Genomic DNA, 20,029 nt, shown 5'->3' on the forward strand with positions numbered 1-20,029 from the left:
GCTTTAGATGTGAGCAAGCGGTGAGCCTGATGGTTTTGCTTGGCCTCCTGTGATCCTGGCTTCTGCTCTGAGAAGAGTGCTGTCTGGTCACAGAAAAAATGAGACACAGACACCTAAGCCCAATAGGCTGGCACAGACCCAGAGTAAGGAACATGTCTGTGGTACATGTCTCTGAAATGCTGAGGTGCTCCATGCATTATCAGAGGCAAACCCCACCAGCACAGTGTGAGCTGTGGTCTGACAGCCAAGTGTGCTCCTCTAAGGACGGCACCTCTTCAGGGCCTCCTTACCACTGTGCTCAAACCGGTAAAGTACAAATGAGATGAAAACAATACCTATTTTAGCCATTCCAAAGAGGAACTTGGTGGCTACACTGAGGTTATTTTCCCAAAGCAAGATAAGTCAAGAGTTATACATTAAATGTCTTAAATATTGATTGTTAGATAAAGCTGCACAGAATCAATCTGAAAGAAAAGACCAGGGAATTTCACTGGGGCAAAGGGCAGGATATACAAAGTCAGAGATATTGAGATTTGATTAGCTCAAAGAATTTTTACAAAATTGGTTATGGCAACAGCCAGCCAAGGCTGAGGTGGGCCTGAGAGGGAAGCACTGCCTGGACTGGTCAGTGGATTTGCCTCGTCCCTCTCCTCTAGCCCTTGTTCTAACAGAAATGCCACTCCAAGCTTTGGGAACATGAACAAAGGATGAGATGAGACATAAAAGAAGTGTCTGGTGTCCAGCACTGTCCCTGCCCGGGCCCCAGGACACCTACCAGAGTCGCCCTTGCCCTGTGGCCCCGGTACAGACATGTTGGCCCCTGGTCCAGCGAAGTCCAGGCCTTTCACAGCTCCAGGCCCAGGGACCCCACACTGGCACAATGACTGGCACAAATGGTGTGCCTTGCATCACTGCTGTCGCTTTTTTGTCCTTAGGCTGATTCTACTATTCACCAGACTATCCCTCCTATGAATAATGGGAAAACCCATCTTGAGCAATTTCAAGAATTCTGCTTTTAGAAAATTGCATGAGAAATACAAGGGGGGATTCAATTTAGGCTATTTCAAAGGTTATACAAAAAGACCAACTACACTTATCCTTCTTGCTAAGCTGCTGACTTACGCTAAGAAGCTTACCAGAGCCTTCTGTACTCATTTTGTATTCAGCCTTCTGGAAGGAATCCAAATTCAGGAATCCAGGGCATAAGACCAGAATCTACAGCATGTTCCACTCATTTCTGCAGCTGTGTCTCTTCAAGTGCTCTAATCCCTAACCTGGCATCATGTTGTTTTTATTTTTCCTCTTCAGATGTAGCTGAGCCTGTGTGAGTCACCTCAGAGATAAAGCCTGCCCTTTGGAATGAATCTTGTCACGAGAAGACAGGACATAAGAGATTCAGCTAGGTAAGCCCACCCTATCAGAAAGGGAGCTTGACTTCAGATTTTACAGGAAAGAGGCGAGCCTCTGAAGGCAGCAGCTGAGCACTGGGACGTAGGGACGACATTTCCTGCAACACAGGACAGGGGTCCTCCTCTTGCAATGACCACTCACCAGCTGAAGGCCTGGGCCCTTCCCTTTCTCCAGGCCCCGCGGGTGAGGGACTTCCTCTGCTAAGAGTGACCTCTCAGCCTCATGCTTAAGCTGGTGCTGCTGCTGCTAAGTCGCGTCAGTCGTGTCCGACTCTCTGTGACCCCATAGATGGAAGCCCAACAGACTCCTCTGTCCCTGGGATTCTCTAGTGGGTTGTCATTTCCTTCTCCAATGCATGAAAGTGAAAACTGAAAGTGAAGTCGCTCAGTCGTGTCTGACTCTTAGCGACCCCGTGGACTGTAGCCTACCAGGCTCCTCCATCCATGGGATTCTCCAGGCAAGAGTACTGGAGTGGGTTGCCATTGCCTTCTCCAAGATGCTTCAGACCTAGCTCAAATGTCACCTCTGAGGAAACCTCCTGAACCACTGCCTTGACCCCTAGGGGGCAAAATGAGGCAAGGTCTTTTTCTGGTTTAGACCTTTACCATAGCGTTTCACATATGGCGGATTAATAATTTACACATTTGTTGCATGCTCCACACTGGCAGCTACTGTAAGGCCAAGAATTCTGGCTATTATTCATGCATGCATTTCCAAGCTCAGGATCAGCTCTGGCACAAACTGGGTTACATGCTCATAAAATATTTTCAAAATGGCACTGCCCTAATTTAGAATGAAATTGGAAACTCTTTACGGGATAAAATAAATGTCCCCAAATATTATATCCACTTTTACTTCATAGAATTCTGGGAAAAAATTTGGGATAAGAAAAAATATTTGATTCGTAAAATAAAACCTTAGTAGTCTGGATTAATTGGGAGGTCAGCCTTAATTAGCAATTTCCCAGAATTAGAAAATATCATGAAGACAGCTTTAAACTTTCAAAGTGAAAGTCGCTCAGTCATGTCCGACTCTTTGCAACCCCATGGACTATCAGTTCAGTTGCTCAGTCGTGTCCGACTCTTTGCAACCTCATGAAGCACAGCATACCAGGCCTCCTTGTCCATCACCAACTCCTGGTGCCTACCCAAACTCATGTGCATTGAGTCGGTGATGCCATCCAACCATCTCATCCTCTGTCGTCCCCTTCTCCTCCTGCCCTCAATCTTTCCCAGCATCAGGGTCTTTTCAAATGAGTCAGCTCTTCACATCAGATGGCCAAAGTATTGGAGCTTCAGCTTCAACATCAGTCCTTCCAATGAACACCCAGGATTCATCTCCTTTAGGATGGACTAGCTGGATCTCCTTGCAGTCCAATGGAGTCTCAGGAGTCTTCTCCAACACCACTGTTCATAAGCATCAATTCTTCTGCACTCAGCTTTCTTTATGGCCCAACTCTCACATCCATACATGACCACTGGAAAAACCATAGCCTTGACTAGACGGACCTTTGTTAACAAAGTAATGTCTCTGCTTTTTAATATGCTATCTAGGTTGGTCATAACTTTCCTTCTAAGGGGTAAGCGTCTTTTAATTTCATGGCTGCAGTCACCATCTGCAGTGATTTTGGAGCCCCCCAAAATAAAGTCAGCCACTGTTTCCACGTCTATTTGCCATGAAGTGATGGGACCAGATACCATGATCTTAGTTTTCTGAATGCTGAGCTTTAAGCCAACTTTTTCACTCTCTTCTTTCACTTTCATCAAGAGGCTATAGAGTCCATGGAATTCTCCTGGCCAGAACTCTGGAGTGGGTAGCCTTTCTCTTCTCCAGGGCATCTTCCCAACTCAGGGATCGAACCAGGTCTCCCACACTGCAGGCAGACTCTTCACCATGTGAGCCACAAGAGAAGCCCTAAACTTTCAAAGGCTCACTGTAATTTAAAATAAGCCAATGATGAAGCAATGACCAGTGCATGGTTACTTGCTTAAAAGAACAGATATAAGTAGTTTAAATCAGTCTATCAAGTATCCGTTTCATCAGTTAAATATGTCCTAGTTGCAATCTTGCTTTTGCAATTCGCTTATTTAAAAAGCTCTGGGTTTTTTCCCCCTCTTTTAGCAGAGATGGGGGATGGGAATCTCTTTGGGACTGAATTAATCATAAACTTTGGTTCATTGTTGATCCATGAGCAGCCTGTTTTCACATATTTATTCAGTAATTTTTAATAAAATCATAAGTACTTATAAACCCACCAGCCCAAACAGCTAGAGAGTAATTTACAGCTAATCATCTGCTACCTCCCAAAGAGCCCATCCGCCCCCCACCACCAGTCTGAGGCAAGTCCCACCCCCAAGCCCACGGGCATCACTCCATGCCTGTCCACTCCACAGAAGTTCTACCGCCTCTACCTATATTCCGCTGGATCATAGAAAAAGCAAGAGAATTCCAGAAAAACATTTACTTCTGCTTCAGTGACGACACTAAAGCCTTTGTGTGGATCACAACAAACTGTGGAAAATTCTTCAAGAGATGAGAATACCAGACCACCTTACCTGCCTCCTGAGAAATCTGTATGCAGGTCAAGAGGCAATAGCTAGAACCAGACATGGAACAACGGACTGGTTCCAAACTGGGAAAAGAGCAGGTCAAGGCTCTATATTGTCATCCTGCTTATTTAACTTATATGCAGAGTACATCCGTGAAACGCCAGGCTGGGTGAAGCACAAGCTGGACTCAAGATTGCAGGGAAAAATATCAATAACCTCAGATATGCAGATAACACCACACCTATGGCAGAAAGTGAAGAGGAACTAAAAAGCCTCTTGATGAAAGTGAAAGAGGAGAGTGAAAAAACTCAACATTCAAAAAACCAAGATCATGGCATCTGGTCCCATCACTTCATGGCAAATAGATGGGGAATAATGGAAACAGCGACAGACTTTATTTTCTTGGGCTCCAAAATCACTGCAGATGGTGACTGAAGCCATGAAATTAAAAGATGCTTGCTCCTTAGAAGAAAAGCTATGCCAAACCTAGACAGTGTATTAAAAAGCAGAGATATTATTTTGCTGACAAAGGTCCATCTAGTCAAAGCTATGGCTGTTTTTCCGGCAGTCATGTATGGATGTGAGAGCTGAACCATAAAGAAGGCTGAGCACCAAAGAAGTGATGCTTTTGAACTGTGGTGTTGGAGAAGACTCTTGAGAGTCCCTTGGACTGCAAGGAGATCCAACCAGTCTATCCTATAGGAAATCAGTCCTGAATATTCACTGGAAGGACTGATGCTAAATCTGAAACTCCAGTACTCTGGCCACCTGACATGAAGAACTGACTCACTGGAAAAGACCCTGATGCTCAGAAAGACTGAAGGCACGAGGAGAAGGGGACGACAGAGGATGAGATGGTTGCATGGCATCACCAAGTTTGAGCAAGCTCTGGGAGTTGGTGATGGACAGGGAAGCCTGGCATGCTCACAAAGAGTCGGACATGACTGAGCAACTGAATTGACTGCTATACTCCTAAAAGCATATTTTGATTTCAGTTGCTTTAACTCTATCAATAAAGATGTCATGCTATAGTTAATATTTTGGGGACCTACTTTTTTGCATAATATAGCTCCAATTTATTTAACTTATTTAATAAGAGGTTCACTATGACCCATCTCTTTTGTTTGCTGCCCAATATTCCATTTGGGGACTAAGTGCAGCACTATTTACTCATCCATTCTCTTACCGATGGCCTGTACTTCCAGAATTTTGCTATTGTTTGCAGTGTGACTCTGACGATTCCCGTTCATGTACAAGATCCTCTCTTTGACATTATACATATATTATATTATGTGCCTGGGTCAAAGGGTAAGCAACTACTTGGCTCAGAAAGTGATGACAAACCATCTTCTGATGTGGTCATGCCAATCTACTTCCCCAAGCCACATATAAGATATCCTGTGGACCCACATCTCCTCCAGCACTTGGGACTGTCAGTCTTGTTAACATTTGTCCCTTGTTATCAGGCTAGAATCAACTAGAGGTATCAGCATTTATGAACTGGTGCACTCTAAATTAATCAGTGTTTTGAAATAAGAAAATACATTTGATTATAAAAATAACTTTCACTACAGAAAATTCAGAAATATAGAAAAGCACCAAAAGAAAAAAATAGTAGCAGCTATAGTGTATCAAGATTTCATATTCATTTACAGTAATGAAGGAATATTTACCCTATTACAAGGGCAGTCTACAACTGCAATTTATTTAAAGACCCTGAGGAAGACCAGACCAGATCTCCCACTGAACATGGCCCTGCTAGTATTCTAACCTGTCAGCTTAGCACCTTCAAAGTGCCACTTCACTGTCCCAGGTGCCCAGGAAGCAGCAAGGCTCTAGCTAAATATCAGAATTAAAAACTGAAGATGTGCTTTGAAATTCATAACATCTCCCTTTTGGGAGGTTCATGTTCTATACAGTGGTTTCAATCTACGCCTCTTTTGATCTGGGAGGAAGGGACTGGAAGTTCTTATTAAACACTTAATAAAAGCAGTTCTTTTATTTTAAATCCATTTTCAGAAACTCCTTTGTAGCAATGTACTTCCTTTCAGCAGCAAGATGCCATTAAGGAGAACAAAAATGGTCTGCAGAATAACAAGGATATCATGGCCAGACTGTGGGTAATTGAATGAAGGTGTTCACCCAGGCACGGAGACTCAGTTTCTAGGGGCACACTGTGTACTTTACATCCACTGGAAAAAGGGAATTGGTGAGCCAGCCCAGCATGAGCAGAGGGTCTGCTCACAGCACAGCTTCTGGTGATTAAATTTCAAATTCACCAATGTCCCACTCTGGGCCAGGCACTGTGTTAGTGAGAATTCAGAGAGAACACCACACCTGCTCTCCATGGCATCACCATCTCCTTGGAAAGACACAACCCAGGTGACTATGGAACAAGGAAGAATGAAGTAAGTGTAACTGTTAGCGACCATGGAGAATAGCAGAGACCTGAGTTAGACGTACACGGCTCTAAAGGGAGATGAGACTACCTACAGGAAAAGTAGAAGGACAAACTTTTTGGCCAATCCAATATTTTTAGAACAGCGAAACCAATTTATATTCCTAGGGTATGAGACTGTCTACTATATCCACAGTTTAAAAATATTTACTCATTTTATAGATGAGAAATACTTTATCTGTCACTTGAAATGCTTTCTTGAAACTGTGAGGCAGAAGCCAGTCTCACAAAAACTCCATTTTAGTAAATTCAAACCATGCCAACAAAGTATTCAATTTTAATATCATAATTAAGAACCTGAGTTTGAGGTCACAAAAGATGAACGAATTTCTAATAAGACTAGTTCAAAGCAACAGGAAAGACCCTCACTTCTGGGTGTTCAAACTGGGATTGAAGCTACTGAGGGCAGCCCCCCAGATTAATGCTGAGCATCAAGCCAGCCCACATCCTGGAGACCCCTGAGGATGCACCCTAATTTGTGAGCTTTCTGCCCCAGGCAGAGGGGAAAAGGTTAATGCAGGAAACAGAAGCAAGTCACAGTGTTTTCCTCTCTCCCTGCCATTGACGAACAGCTGACCTACAACCTCAAAGTCATTTTTCTAAATCAAAAGGCACCAGGAAGCAAACTTAGTCACCCTCCAGCATCTTGTAAAAGAACTGCTCAGGCACAAGCGTTTGGAGTTAAACTATGGTGTCCAACAAGGGGGTGCTGGGAAGTCAAAGGGTAACCCTCTCCTTCTCAGGATGAATTTCAACCTAGGTCCAGGAAAACTGAGATCAAGAGAAGGCTGTATGTTTGCACAGGCTGAGTCCTCTCAGTGGCTGGTGTGGACTGTGATGTCCTGGCTGCGGCAAGGGCGGTGCACACAGAAACCACCTCTGCACGTGTAGGGGTTCAGACAGCAGGTGCTGCACACCCGGGTCCCCTCATGATCTCATCTCAGTTCAAGCTCTGGAGTGTGGTCCTACAAGCTTGAAAACCTCATGTTATAAATGTGCTCAAAGAATCTTGGCCTCATGGAGCTCACTTCCACCAACCAAGGTCATAGAGTTGTACAAATCAGAATGCCAGTTTGTTATGTACACTTTATATCTGCAAGTAGATGTCATGAGAAACCAAATGATAATCAGAAAGTCTGACAAAAAGCATCAGGGAGGCAGCATCACCTGAGAGGTCTCTCCACTGAGGGTCACTGCAGACCCTGTGCACCCTGCCTGCGGTGGCCTTCGTCTAGTTTATTTCTCGTCATCCTTCCGTGCTCAGCTCAAACACACCTTCCTCAAGACCGAGCCCCCCCCCCACCCCCGCAACTCCCAGTGTGGGTTTCCCCACTGCTTACACATTTTCACTACCCCCTGCACTTTTGTTTAAGTGCTTACAGCAATTTTCATTAAAAGACCATATCTGCTCTTTTTTTTTTTTTTCCATTTCCCCTCAGAGCAGGAGCTATGCCTGCCCCCTTGACCACTCTGCCGGATCTCCAGTGGATGCAGCATGTAGTAGGCACTCAAATAAGTGTGGAAGGGGGGGGGAGGAGGAGCGCATAATGACTGCCTGTCCACTACGATGAGAACAGCCTTCCGGCGGGACCTGGAGTCCTTCTGCCAAGATTCTCTCTCCCTTTGCACAAGATCAGAAATGGGCACGGCTGAAGTCTGCCCTACTTATGGTCCCTTTCCTGTGTTTCTACTGCTGACCAACCCTTCCCCCCTCATACTTGCTTTGGATATGCAATACCTTGGACTGGGTTACAGGTTAATCAGACTGGTCTAAGCACCTTTCTGTCTGCTAAAGCAGCTCTGTGTACCCTGGTCTAATCTATTTTACGGTCACTTACAGTTGAATCTCGGGGAGTAGCCTTACATCCAAGTTTGAGGGGTCCCCGCTCTGTGAAGCCGCTGTGGGCGCCACCCCACATGCCAGCGTTAAGGACACGGATGCTCCAAGACGCTCGGCGGCCGGGGCAGAAGCAGAGCAGCAGGGAGCACCTGTGGCTGGTGCCTGCTCCTGCTTCCCACCCGCAGAAGCTAGAGATGGCATTCCCACATGCTTCGGCTGTTGTCTCCAGTATGATATTAATTTTGATAACTGAAAACAGAACCAGTACTGGCCTGGGAGTAAGGCTGAGATTGAGATCATTTTGATCCCAGCTCTGACACCAACTCGCTGTCAGCAAATCCCATTCCATGCCGGCTTCCGTAAATAATGAGTTGGCCTTGATGACCAGCAGGGCCCCTTCCGGCCTTGACAGTCCATTTTCCAATGGTTACTTTCTGTCTAAGAGCTCATCTCAGACTTGATAAACACCCAAAGACCAACCCAGCTGCTGGCAATGACTACCATACACTCGGGAGTCTGAGTTAAGCACCTATCTCTAAAGAAATCACTGCCACATCTTAGGATTTTCACGATTACAAATGAAATCATTCAAGAGAAAAGCAGATGTCCCTGGGACCCGACACCAGCTCACACAGCAGATTCTCTAACACAGATCTTTTCAACATTTGTTACTCACAGAACGGAGGACTGAGACGTCTGGGAAATTTGCCTATGACCCAACTCTCAGGGACTCTCATCCTTCCATCTTCCCAGAAACAGGGTCCTTGTGGAAATTACTTTCTATATATAAAATATACTATATATATATATATTTCTATATACAAAATAGTCAATTATGATTAAACATTTCCATGAGTATATAACTTCTACAATATTTGCAAAAAACAGCACTTTTCTTCCCTATCCTTGATATTGGAAGTTCAGTTTCTTCACCTCAGCCCCCCAACACACAGATCCTGTCACTAGTGATAAATTCTCAAACAGGCGTTCAGTTGTAGTACAAACTCATTATGAATCTGTTTATAACCCAAAAAGCATCTCAATTTTAATTAGCTATATGTTAAATTCAAAGTCATGTTTATGTTTAAACATTCTACAAACCCATCTTAGAAAATGGGCATGTCTGATGAGGCCCTTCCCTGTCTGGAAAGAAATGACTGAAAAGAATAAAGACATTCTTTCTGCTAAGGGGTTTGTACTCCAGAGACACATATTTGCTTCTGCTGCAGCAACTGTGAATAGACTGAGCACAAGTGTGTGAATTTCAGAAGAAGATTTCAAGTAGGATGTTTATAAAAGAAGAAACAAACGAAAACCCTGGTATCTGAAGGCAGGCCCAGGAGCACCGCACTCCTTACCTCGAGTAGTAGGACTCCACGCCCAGGGCCTCCCGCATGCTGGCAATGTGCTGCTCCAGGGCCGAGCTCGTGGCTGTTGGAAGGGCTGTGCTGCTGCCCGTCTGGAGGTCACTGGAGTTTTCCACTGTGTTGTCTCCCAGGTAGTGTTCATGAAACTTCAGAATTCCTGAAATAAGACAGGCACAGCCAATGTTATACCTGCCTGGGGTATAAGGGGAAGGGAAGGTGGAGGGCAGGGGGCAACAAGGTAAAAGCTATGTGACCAAGAGGTCAAAGACGACGAGCATGCTGTCCTCCAAACCATGGGAAGAAATCCTAAAATCCTAGGTCTTTCAGAATTCTGGTCAGTACCATTTTTACAATTTTCACTGTCAGGTTTGGTGCATGAAAACAGGGAATTCAAGACAGGGCTTTTGCTTTTGATGATATATATTCAGAAGCTCCGGGGCTGATGAGTAGTTCACATCAGTTCACATATTTTAAAATAGATGCATCTCAGAAGCAGCAACCAGGCAAAGTTCCCTTTGAGAAATGGTGCGTGAGCATGCCAAAGGTATATTCTTCCCAGGAGATGCACTCCTGACAAAAACTGTAACTAGCCAAATATAGACCTTTCGTTTCACAAAAGCAAAGCAAAATAAATACACAGCATTAAGGCCAGATAAAAACATTTTAAACCATCTTTAAATAAGACCAACTGGTCAATGGTCATTAATGGATTAAAGGAGCAAAAAACGATGGCTGTATGAAACCAAGGCAGTCTGCAGTGATTTTCTGGCAATAAACAGAGGACATATTCTCAAATGGTAATGAGGTGTGTCAGCCCTAGAAAATGCTGGTCCTCTCTGATTGGATTAAAGCCCCAGTGAAAGCTTCAGAGTCTAATTAAGAGCAAAGAGAAACAGAAAGAGAAACAATAGGAGCCTCATTATACATGACTCATTATTACAGGGATTTGGATATGCCACCTGTCAAATCATGTCCCCACAACATAACCACCACGGAGAGAGAATGTGCTCGATGCCTCCATCATCAGCTGTATCCTCCTGAGTACCAGGGCCCTCCATGGGCTGGGATACAGAGATTCAGCCCACTGTGTCTGACACTCACCAAGTCACCACAGACATCACAACTTAAAACTGTTAGCATATAAAGGTCAGAGGCAAGAATGTTCTTTATGGGAAGCCTATGGAAATGTGGAATTAAGGGGGAAATTACAAAGAGTAATCCTGAGGCATGGAATGTATAGGCATTCTCAGAATGTAATTAGAACCCAAGAAACACCTCAGAGCTGTCATCCAGCAATCATTTTTTAAATTAAAGGGACAGAGAGGTAATCAAGAAAAGCTTGTCAGTTCGCCTTGGCAGTTGAACATTCTGAAATTGGCTTATAGATATCCAAGAAGCTCATTCTTCAAGATTCCCAATTATAAGATCCACTTCCCCAGTCAATAAACTCTAATTGGATCTGGTGTGTCTCCAACATGGTAAAACCATCAGCATTTTATTATGCAAAAAATATGGCCCTAACAGCTAATTAGTGGTTCTGTACTTAGCGAAGCTGTTAAAAGTCTGAACATTTAATCCTGATTTAATCAAAGGGGATTTTTATTTCTGAAACAGATTAACAAATGAACTGGTTAAAAATGGGTTTTGCTAAACTCAGACATTTCAAGCATGAGACTCATTGATAAACTGTGATAGAGTTGCCATCACCATTTCAGTCTCTTTAACTGGACCACAACAAAGGGTCACAATTATTAAATCATATCTAGAAAGAACTTGTTAGGACTTATAGTTATCGATTTATTAGCTAATGAACAACAGTTGCCTAAAAATAGGGCTGCTGGTGACATTAATCCTCCTGTTCTTAGTCTTCCTTGATAAATGCTTCCATATTCACCAGCAAGGAGCTCTGATTTCTTGGGGGAATGAAAAAGCTGGGCTGTCTTATTAATTGAATGCCCCACCACCAGCTACCCACTGAGGCTGAGGTTTCGCTGAAAGCCAACATTAGCTCCTGGATCTGATCTATGGTAACGCATCTCTCCCACCTCTGTTCATTAGACTTTCAGTCTGCTGTCTTAATTGCCCTGTTCCCAAGGAAAGAGGTCTTACCTGCCCCAGGAGCAAGCAGCCAGCTGTACAGGTAGCCCGCCGCCAGGGAGTAGTAAAGCACGAGTCCCCTCTGGCCGTTAACCATCTCTAAGATCTGATCGATAGTGACCGGGGAGTAGGGGTCAGAGTCCTGCTGCCCTGTTTGCCGTTCCACCAGGAGATCTGCAAACGCCCTTGTCCGTCCTCTTTCTGCCACAGCCAGAGCTTCATCATGATGGCCTAGGAGACAAAGGGATAGGCTGGGAGTCCACAGGGAGTGTGCTTATCAGAGAGGGCCACCAGGTCCAGCGAGCCCGGCAGGCGGAAGCCCCACGGCCTCTGCACCAACACGCGGCAGACTCTCAGTCAGACTGTCGAGTGCGCCCCTGCCCTGGAGGCCGCATGCAGGGGCCACTCTTCTCAAAGCCCCAGGTTCAGATCCTGCACTCCTCAAAGCTGCCGGGCGTCCCTGTCTGACAGGCACCTCAGGAGCGCTGCTTATGGCATCCATCCTCACTTGCCACTCTCCCTCCTCACCCCTAGTTGCGCCAGGCCTCCTGGCTTCTGACCCCGTCCCCTGGCTCACTGGACCTGATGTTCTGCTCTCTGGCTACCCTCTCACTTTCCCGCTCAGCTTGGTTCTGATTTGGTCGTGACAGTTGATCCCTCTGGACATGGTCATCTTTCTGTTTCTCCTCAATGCAGCTCCTCCGTGCATCACACTGACCAGCCCCGTTTCCACATCTCCCACCAAATTATACCTCTGTGTCCTTACACATGCTGGTCCATCTGCTGGAGTGCCTTTTCCTCCGTCACTTGAAACAAGGGCTCCTGACAGCTGTCCTGCCTATCTCAACGACTAAATGAGCCCCTACACGTGGAGATGCCTAGTAGGCAGCATTCAAAGCACAGTGTATATGTAAGCGACATTATAATCGCTGGGAGTTTATACCTTATTCCATTCTGGGGTCCCATACACTTGCTTCTTATCTCTTCTAGTTCCCACAGGCAAAGGGTTCAAATCTCTGAGGTCTCTAATTCTTTGAAATCGCTTCTCTCTTTCCAGTTTTTCCTCAGTCTTTTGATCCAATCTCTAAACTCACTTTGTCTAAAAAACTAGTCTGTAATCTAGTGTAAAAGCTACTGCACAAAAATGAGAGCATGAAAGATGCACCAACATCCTTTCAAGTGAAGATTGTTAGAAGAAACACAATGCAGAGGGTTTACTTGCAATCGCAAATGTACAAACAGAAGAGCTGCTAGAACGAAGGTCCACAGAGAGAGTGGGCAGAGGCTGGAGGCCAGACGCCACAGCTCCAACAGCACTGCGAGGACGCCGCTTCCTGCAGTCCGTGCAGCAGCAGATAAGTGGGGATTTGCATGTGTGCATGCAAATGTCTCCTCTTACTCTATTAAGTTATTAACTGGAACAGCAGGGACGATTTCTGTACACACTGGAAAATTGGCCCCAAAGTGCTAGACAGACTGAACACTGTGATTATAACAGATAATAAACTGAAATCCCAGGCAATGAGCACAGTTAATAGACACGTTTTTTAAGGGGAAGTTTGAGTATTCATATATATATAAAGCAAAGGACAGGTTATTGGTGAGGCCTTAACAACCAACTTCAAAGACATTGTTAATTCCAATGGACACCTACTTAACCCAACTTCTGGGCTGCGGAAAATGGTCTGCAGAGATAGGCAGGCCTGAGGAGAAGCAGAGCTGGAATCAGGTGACTGCCACAGTTAAGCCAGGTAAGGGTAGGGGGTGCTGCCCCAATGCAACGTGGCACACCAGCCCGGGAGAGTTGTCACTGACAGTGTCACGGCCACGGGGTAGACAGTACACATATTTACTAGACAGCAGCATTAAAGGATGTGTGGCAATGAACCAGGGAAGACACCAGTGACTTCTCAGGGCCTGCCCCCATGTACCGATGGGCAGCAGGAACACCTGCCTCAGGCACCCTGTCTCCAGGACACCTCTTCTGGCTCCTGGGTCTGCCTGCTAAGCCTCTTTGTTTCCACAACCAAATCAGACCCTCCTGGACCCCAAACTTCCATCTGCTGATGAACTAAGAGCTTCCAAAGGTCAGGAGCTGGGCCTTCTTGACCGGCACGCAGCACAACATTTGTTGGATGTATGAACGAATTTTCAAAGGCTAGGATGTGGTTGTGGCTTCAGTTCTGCTGTGACAACAAATTGTATTTCATCACGGTGCTCACTAAGTGACTCAGACACGGGGTGCACGCTCGGGGTAGAAACCCCACTGCTCACTCTCACCGAGGCTGACGAGCACTCGCTGCAAGGCCTGGTAGGAGGACGTCTGCAGGTCGAAGAGGGAGAGCTTGTAGTCCGTGCTCAGCTGCGCCTCGTGTCGGATTGTCTCAAACAAGGCTGATGCCCGGTAGAGCTGCAAGGGGGGAAAGAGAACATTATCCATCTTCCAGAAACTACGGGCCAGCCATTCCCTGACTAGAGACCACTGCTGCTCACATCTTGGTATACCGTGGGAAAGCTGTTTTCAGAGTCTCCATTTCCAGACCTGAAAAGGGATCAGTTGGATCATACTTGGTAAATTACAGTTTGTATAATCAATTTTTGATAGACAAGGGGATCTAAAAGACAGGGGTAATAGACTCATAGTCTGAAAGTTGCAAAAAAAGATCAGCTATTAATGCAATCAAGTCCTGATTTTGATTAAAACAAACAAAAAGCCTCTGCTCTTGTCATCAAGCCACTGTAATTCACCACCCCACACCGCCCAGTGCAGAAGGGCTGGGGTGGGGGGGGTGGGGGTGGGGTGGAGGGGCGTGGGGAGGGGGTGAGCCGTGAGGACAGCTGTACTCTCAGGAGGAGGAGGGGGCTTTGTGCAGGCTGTTCTGAAGCAGATGTTGCTCTGCACAGCTGTGTCCACGCACACGGATGCCCCAACACCAGACACACAACGCCCCTAAGGAGACACTGTCCTGCTGCTCTCTTGGCTTTTCTGTCAGTGGGACCAGGAGGCTTTTCTCTGATACTTACAGGCGGGAACAGTATCAACGTTTAAATTCATGCAAATGTAAAGAATAGAATTCTAAGACTAAGGTACTGAGACCAGGAAAGAGGAACGTACTCCCGACCCTGCCTCGAATTTGCTGGGGGACTTTCAGCAAGACTCAGAGCCTCGGCTTCTTCTCTATAAAGGGATGGTTATCACTCTAGCTCACAGGGTTTTTGAGGAATACACTCAGTCAGTGAAAGTACTTTGAAAACTATAAATCACTGTATCAATAAAAACTTTAATATCTGAAACCAGAAAACCAGAGGATTAATTCTTTAAATTGTAAAATGTCATAAGTTCAGGCACATCATGTCCTCAATCCCAGGAGCACCTCAGATGAGAGCCTGGATTCACCAATCCTGGGCCCCTTTGCTAGCACAGCACCCTCCACGGTAAGGGCTGCCTCAGTGGCTGAGCGCTTGATTTTCAAAGCCCTCTCACAACTCCTGCAACGGCGACAGTGGGATCTTTGACTAGAGACCACTCCAAGGATCTTTCTAATTTCCAGAGCCAGCCTAAGAGGAGATTTCTCTTCAACTGTTGGTTGAACATATGCAGAAACATGAACTCTGTGTGTGTGTGTGTGTGTGAGAGAGAGAGAGAGAGAGAGAGAGATGGGTGGGGTGCGGGGGGCGGGGGGGGGGAGAGGGAGAGAGAGAGGGGAGAGAGGGAGGGAGAAGGGAAAGAGGCATCTACTGATATAATTAGAAACCTACAAAGACAGTAAATCCAATAATTATGAATTCTTGGATTACTTCTGTCAAAAAATGTATGTAATGTCATATTAAGGTTTTATGAGGAACAGCAGCACATAATACAAGAATTCAAAAGAAATTATTGAGAAATCAAACAAGTGGACAAGTCTACTATGGTTCAACATGTCTAGGCTGAAACAGGCTAGATATCTTGCATGTCAACCCAAGAGCACAAGTCAACACCTTCTGACAAATGTCATCACTGCTAGGATAGTAATCTCAAGATCTTCCACGTTTCTAGAAACAAAATCTACTCAGAAAAGGGTTCTCCTGCTCACCTGATGTTGGGCCTCCTCCAGATTCCCGCTCGCCCAGAGGGAGAGGCCAAGACCATGGCGAATTTTGGCTTCATCTTCTCTTCGGCCTAGCTGCTCTGCTAACCTTAAACCTGAATTCAGAGAGAGAAATTTTGAGGACGATAGAAGACAGACAATTCCACCCTGTCAAGGAGTTCTAAAGGGTAATTCTGCCTCAGGTGGATATAAAGATTGTCAGCAACCCAGCGAGATAAAATGCAGGACAAGAGCAGACTCAGCCAAGGCAGAGTAAGCATTCTTATCAAATTCTGTGTTAGTAGTGACCTTTCCAGGTCACTCCAAGATGCCCCAGCAAGAGCTCAGGCGATGGCTATCAGCAGGAGACAGGCTTGCAGGGCAGGCAGAAACACGGAAGCAAATAGAACCCAACTGGCTGCCCTCCCCACTGCGAAATCCCTAGCTTTGCAAATGAAAACTCCAGGCCTATAAACGTACTGAACCCAATTCTCTGGCTGGCAGTAGTGTTTCTGACGCTCCACAGCCAAGCACAGAAGCCAGCTCAGGTCTCTCCTATCACCCCGTGCACAGCATCCAATCAGCATTGACAGGACACACATCGGATGTCCTTCTGGAAGCAGAATGCTCGCACTGCCTGACCCTGCCTTCTGTTACTGATGCCACTGACACACTTCACATCCGATCTGCTTTTCCTTTAAGGCTGAGACTTCGATGTGCCTCAGTGGGGATGCAGAACAAGTGGTTTTGTGAGTCAAAAGCTTTAGATCAGACTGTCCTCATTCTACTGGCCTTTGGATAGGCACCAGCAGTTTGGGTCACTTACTCACAGCAAGCTTCTGGATTTCAGGATGCTGGCAACCTCCAGGGCTTTGAGCGAGTCAAATCTGAAGGCAACCTTTTATTGTGTGGGTCACTAAGCAGTTCTCAGCATCACTCTGCCCTCGTTACCCTGCTCCCTGAAATGAGAAGTCAGCTTGTGTCTAGACGGCAGGAAGGGCCCCGTGCTACAACTGAACACACAAAGGAAGGACTTCCTCTCTCTAACCTAATTCAGGGTGAATGGGAACCTGCGTCTGAGCATGCTGGGCCCACTCAGTTTCAGACTTCTGGAGAAGAATCGAGTCAGTTGAGAGGCTAATAAAAGTGAGACTCGGGTTCAAGCTCCATAAAATATCATGTATCTCAAAATGCACATAACTCAGAAAACTTAGTAACAGCATTTTACATTTGAATCATGTCACTGGGTAACAAAAACAATATGTACTTGTAAATTATTCACATTTTAAAATACTTCATAGAGTAGAACAGAAATAGAAGAAATGGTTCTTGTATGAAAACCAGGAGGAGGCTGGTTGTTTTAACCTTCAACCAGCTAGCCCTATTCCCTCTTCAGGATTGCTCTCCTTGTTAGGGCAGGGCCTCCAAGCTGGGAGTTCACTGTGGCAGCCCCTCCAGAAGCTATGTTCTGTGCAAGCAGGGACTTGACCATGCTCCCTGCTGGATCCCATAGTGGGGACCCTCCCTGACCCCATGGTCACAAGTTCAACAGTGAAGAGCAAACACGGTAGACACGACATCTGTGCTATCCCAGTTTCCACCTGCTTCTGCTCTGAGGATCTGACCCAGCCATCCAGCTCTCTTGGAGCCGAGTTGGCTCTAGCTCCCTTGCTTTATTTGCAAAAAGAGAAAAAACTGGATGAGACCAGTGGTTTCAATCAAGGGTAACTATACAACCCACAGAGCTTGTTCAAAGGACTCTGACCAGGCCCACCTATGAGATTCTATTGCACATGGGTGGTGTGATGCTAGTCCACAGCCCCTTCTGAAAGTCAGGAAAGAGAACTAAAGTGGTTTCCAACTGAACTGTTCCCTCTTTGCAAGAGGCTGAAGACCCAACTCAGAGCACTCAGAAAGCATCCAACAGGGGTCCTGCACCTATAACAACTCATGTGAAGAGGCGTCTGGATGGGCCCAAGAGGAACATCAGGCTCTGGGGTAGACCACATCCACTAAAAAGACACTGAGGAGATGCCACAATAAGAATCTGGATCTCTGCAAGACTTAAAATTACAACAACAACAACAACAAAAAGCTTTCCATAAATCTGGAACTATGTTACAATATTTCAGGCAAAGCAGCTGCTTCATGGAAATAATGTTTCAGGAAAAACCAAAGAACACAGCTGAAAGGTTGTCATTCGCTAGGTCTGAATTTAATAGTTTTCACATATTCAACTGAAAACTGCCCCCAGTCTGTTAGAATTTTACCACAGTCTAGTTTCAGGAAACCAAAAGCCAACTCTCGTATTTAATGCATTAAGGCAGAGCTCCCATTGAGTGGGAGCCAAATAATGTCTGGGGAGTGGCTTACAGCCTCCCAGTAACCTCTCAGCCTGCAGGCCAGGGCAAGACCTGGTCTGCACAGAGGACCACCCTGACCATCGGCTGCTGGCTCGTCCTCCACTCCGTGTGCTGTCTCTCTCTCCCAGCTCCCAGCTGGGGCTCAGGAGTGATCGTGGACGCAACTGCGCCAGCCTGGCTCTGTTCTAGGAGGCTGTGTGGGGTCTCAGGCAGTTCCTGGGATCAAGAAACCTGGGCTGAGCCCCACGCCACCACTGACTGACCACGCAGTCAGGATGAAGCCACTGCACTCTGAGCCTCAGGTCACTTAGCTGCCAGTGGGAATGAAAAGATACACCTCTCAGGGTTACTAAGAGAATTAAATCCAATTAGATAAACTGTGTATGGAAAGTTTTTTGGAAACCACACATGAGCATTTTTGCTGGAAATCAGTACCCCTTTCCTTTTACTCAAGAGCCAAGAACACTGCGTCTGCTGTGCTCCCTTCCAAGGTCCTGTGAGAAGAAGTACTTTGCAGGAGAATTTTCGGAGTGGAGGTCAAACACACTGCCCCAGGGCTTCTGCAAGGTGAGGGAGGAAGCACCACAGGATCACCTGTGTGCAGGTAGCCGCATGGAACCTCTGCCAGAGAGGGAACAGGGCCAGGGAAAGTGAGGGAAGCAGGCACTTTCCGGGCCGGCCTGAAGCAAGCGCACTATGGCGCCAGCCCAGCCCCGCGGGTAACCAATCCTGGGAAACCTGGCTGACAGCTTGAGCGACCCTTAGACAGATGCTACTGGATTAGACCCTGGCACCACTCTGAAATGGACTTCGACACAGTGCTGACGCAGCTCATGTATTGTCTACTGCACAACGGGCTCGGAACCGCTGCGCATCTCCTGATGCAGAGCATTAAACTGTACGTCTTAAAATCTAACTTCATCTTGTGGAGAAGGTGTTTTTCATTCAGTGGAGGGCTCTGAAAGGCAAGGAGGGTATCAGCTCCCTGGACAGATGGCTAGCAGAGTGAGACAAGCTGGGTAATGCATCCAGGAGAGAGGAAAGAACTGTGAACTCTTAAGGAGCACCCAAGGGGCAACACTGTGGTTTTGGAGTTGAACTGATGATGTAGCCTCTGAATCCTCACTCCAGGTCGAGATGGTCACTCACACAAGTGCATTTCCTCCTGGGCAGACTGTGAGCTCAGACTCAGAGTAGATCGAGAAGCTGCACAGACCTTTCCACTTACCTTCCTGCAAGTACATGACTGCCTGGGAGTAGTTTTGCAGAGCGTGATGCGTCCTTCCAAGGCTGCTGTAAGACACTGTCTTGGCCACCAAGTCATTCATCTGTGCAGCGATGCTCAAGTGCTGTTCCTGATAGACCACGGCTCTCTCGAAGGTGCCCAGGGACTCATAGGTCAGGCCCAGGTTCCCATAGGCCCGGCCCTGGCACGTGGGGTTGTTGGTCTCCTCGGCAATCTGCAGATCCAGCTGGTGGTACTGCAGGGCTGTATCGTACTCTCCCATCTGCTGGTACACACCCCCCAGGCCACAGGCCGCGTCACTTTCCAGAGCTCGGTCCTTCATCTCTCTAGCAATGTTCAGCTGGCGTTCAAGGCAGGAAATGGCTTGTTCATAATTCCCTAATTGGCTGTGCAGACTTCCCAGCTCGCCATAGGCCTGGGCTTTATTAAAGGCCTCCCCGAGCTCATGGGCGACCACGAGCCTCTTTTCAAAGCACACCAGGGCTTGCTGCAGGCTCCCCATTGCCCTGTGGGGATGTAGACAGAAAAGCAATGATATTATTTTGTGCAGGTGCAGACATGCTAAAGCCCCTGAGAAAATGAAAAGCATTTGTCACTGTCACTTACTATAGAAGCTCTTAACTCCTCTT

The 20,029-nt window shown here is 46.4% G+C and overlaps 1 protein-coding gene across 1 annotated transcript in view; it reads right to left on the bottom strand.

The window, feature by feature from the left end:
* Window positions 1-20,029, bottom strand: part of TTC28 (tetratricopeptide repeat domain 28) — a 411,962-nt gene that overhangs the window by 72,885 nt on the left and 319,048 nt on the right. Inside the window, exons 7-11 of the mRNA XM_068989991.1 lie at window positions 19,383-19,906; window positions 15,798-15,907; window positions 14,002-14,131; window positions 11,734-11,952; window positions 9,616-9,781 (exon numbers count right to left, since the gene is read on the bottom strand). Coding sequence (XP_068846092.1) covers window positions 9,616-9,781; window positions 11,734-11,952; window positions 14,002-14,131; window positions 15,798-15,907; window positions 19,383-19,906 — 1,149 coding nt within the window. The remainder of the gene's footprint in view (window positions 1-9,615; window positions 9,782-11,733; window positions 11,953-14,001; window positions 14,132-15,797; window positions 15,908-19,382; window positions 19,907-20,029) is intronic.

The sequence above is a fragment of the Capricornis sumatraensis genome, chromosome 17 (genome assembly GCF_032405125.1).
Source record: "Capricornis sumatraensis isolate serow.1 chromosome 17, serow.2, whole genome shotgun sequence".
Taxonomy (NCBI): Eukaryota; Metazoa; Chordata; class Mammalia; order Artiodactyla; family Bovidae; genus Capricornis; species Capricornis sumatraensis.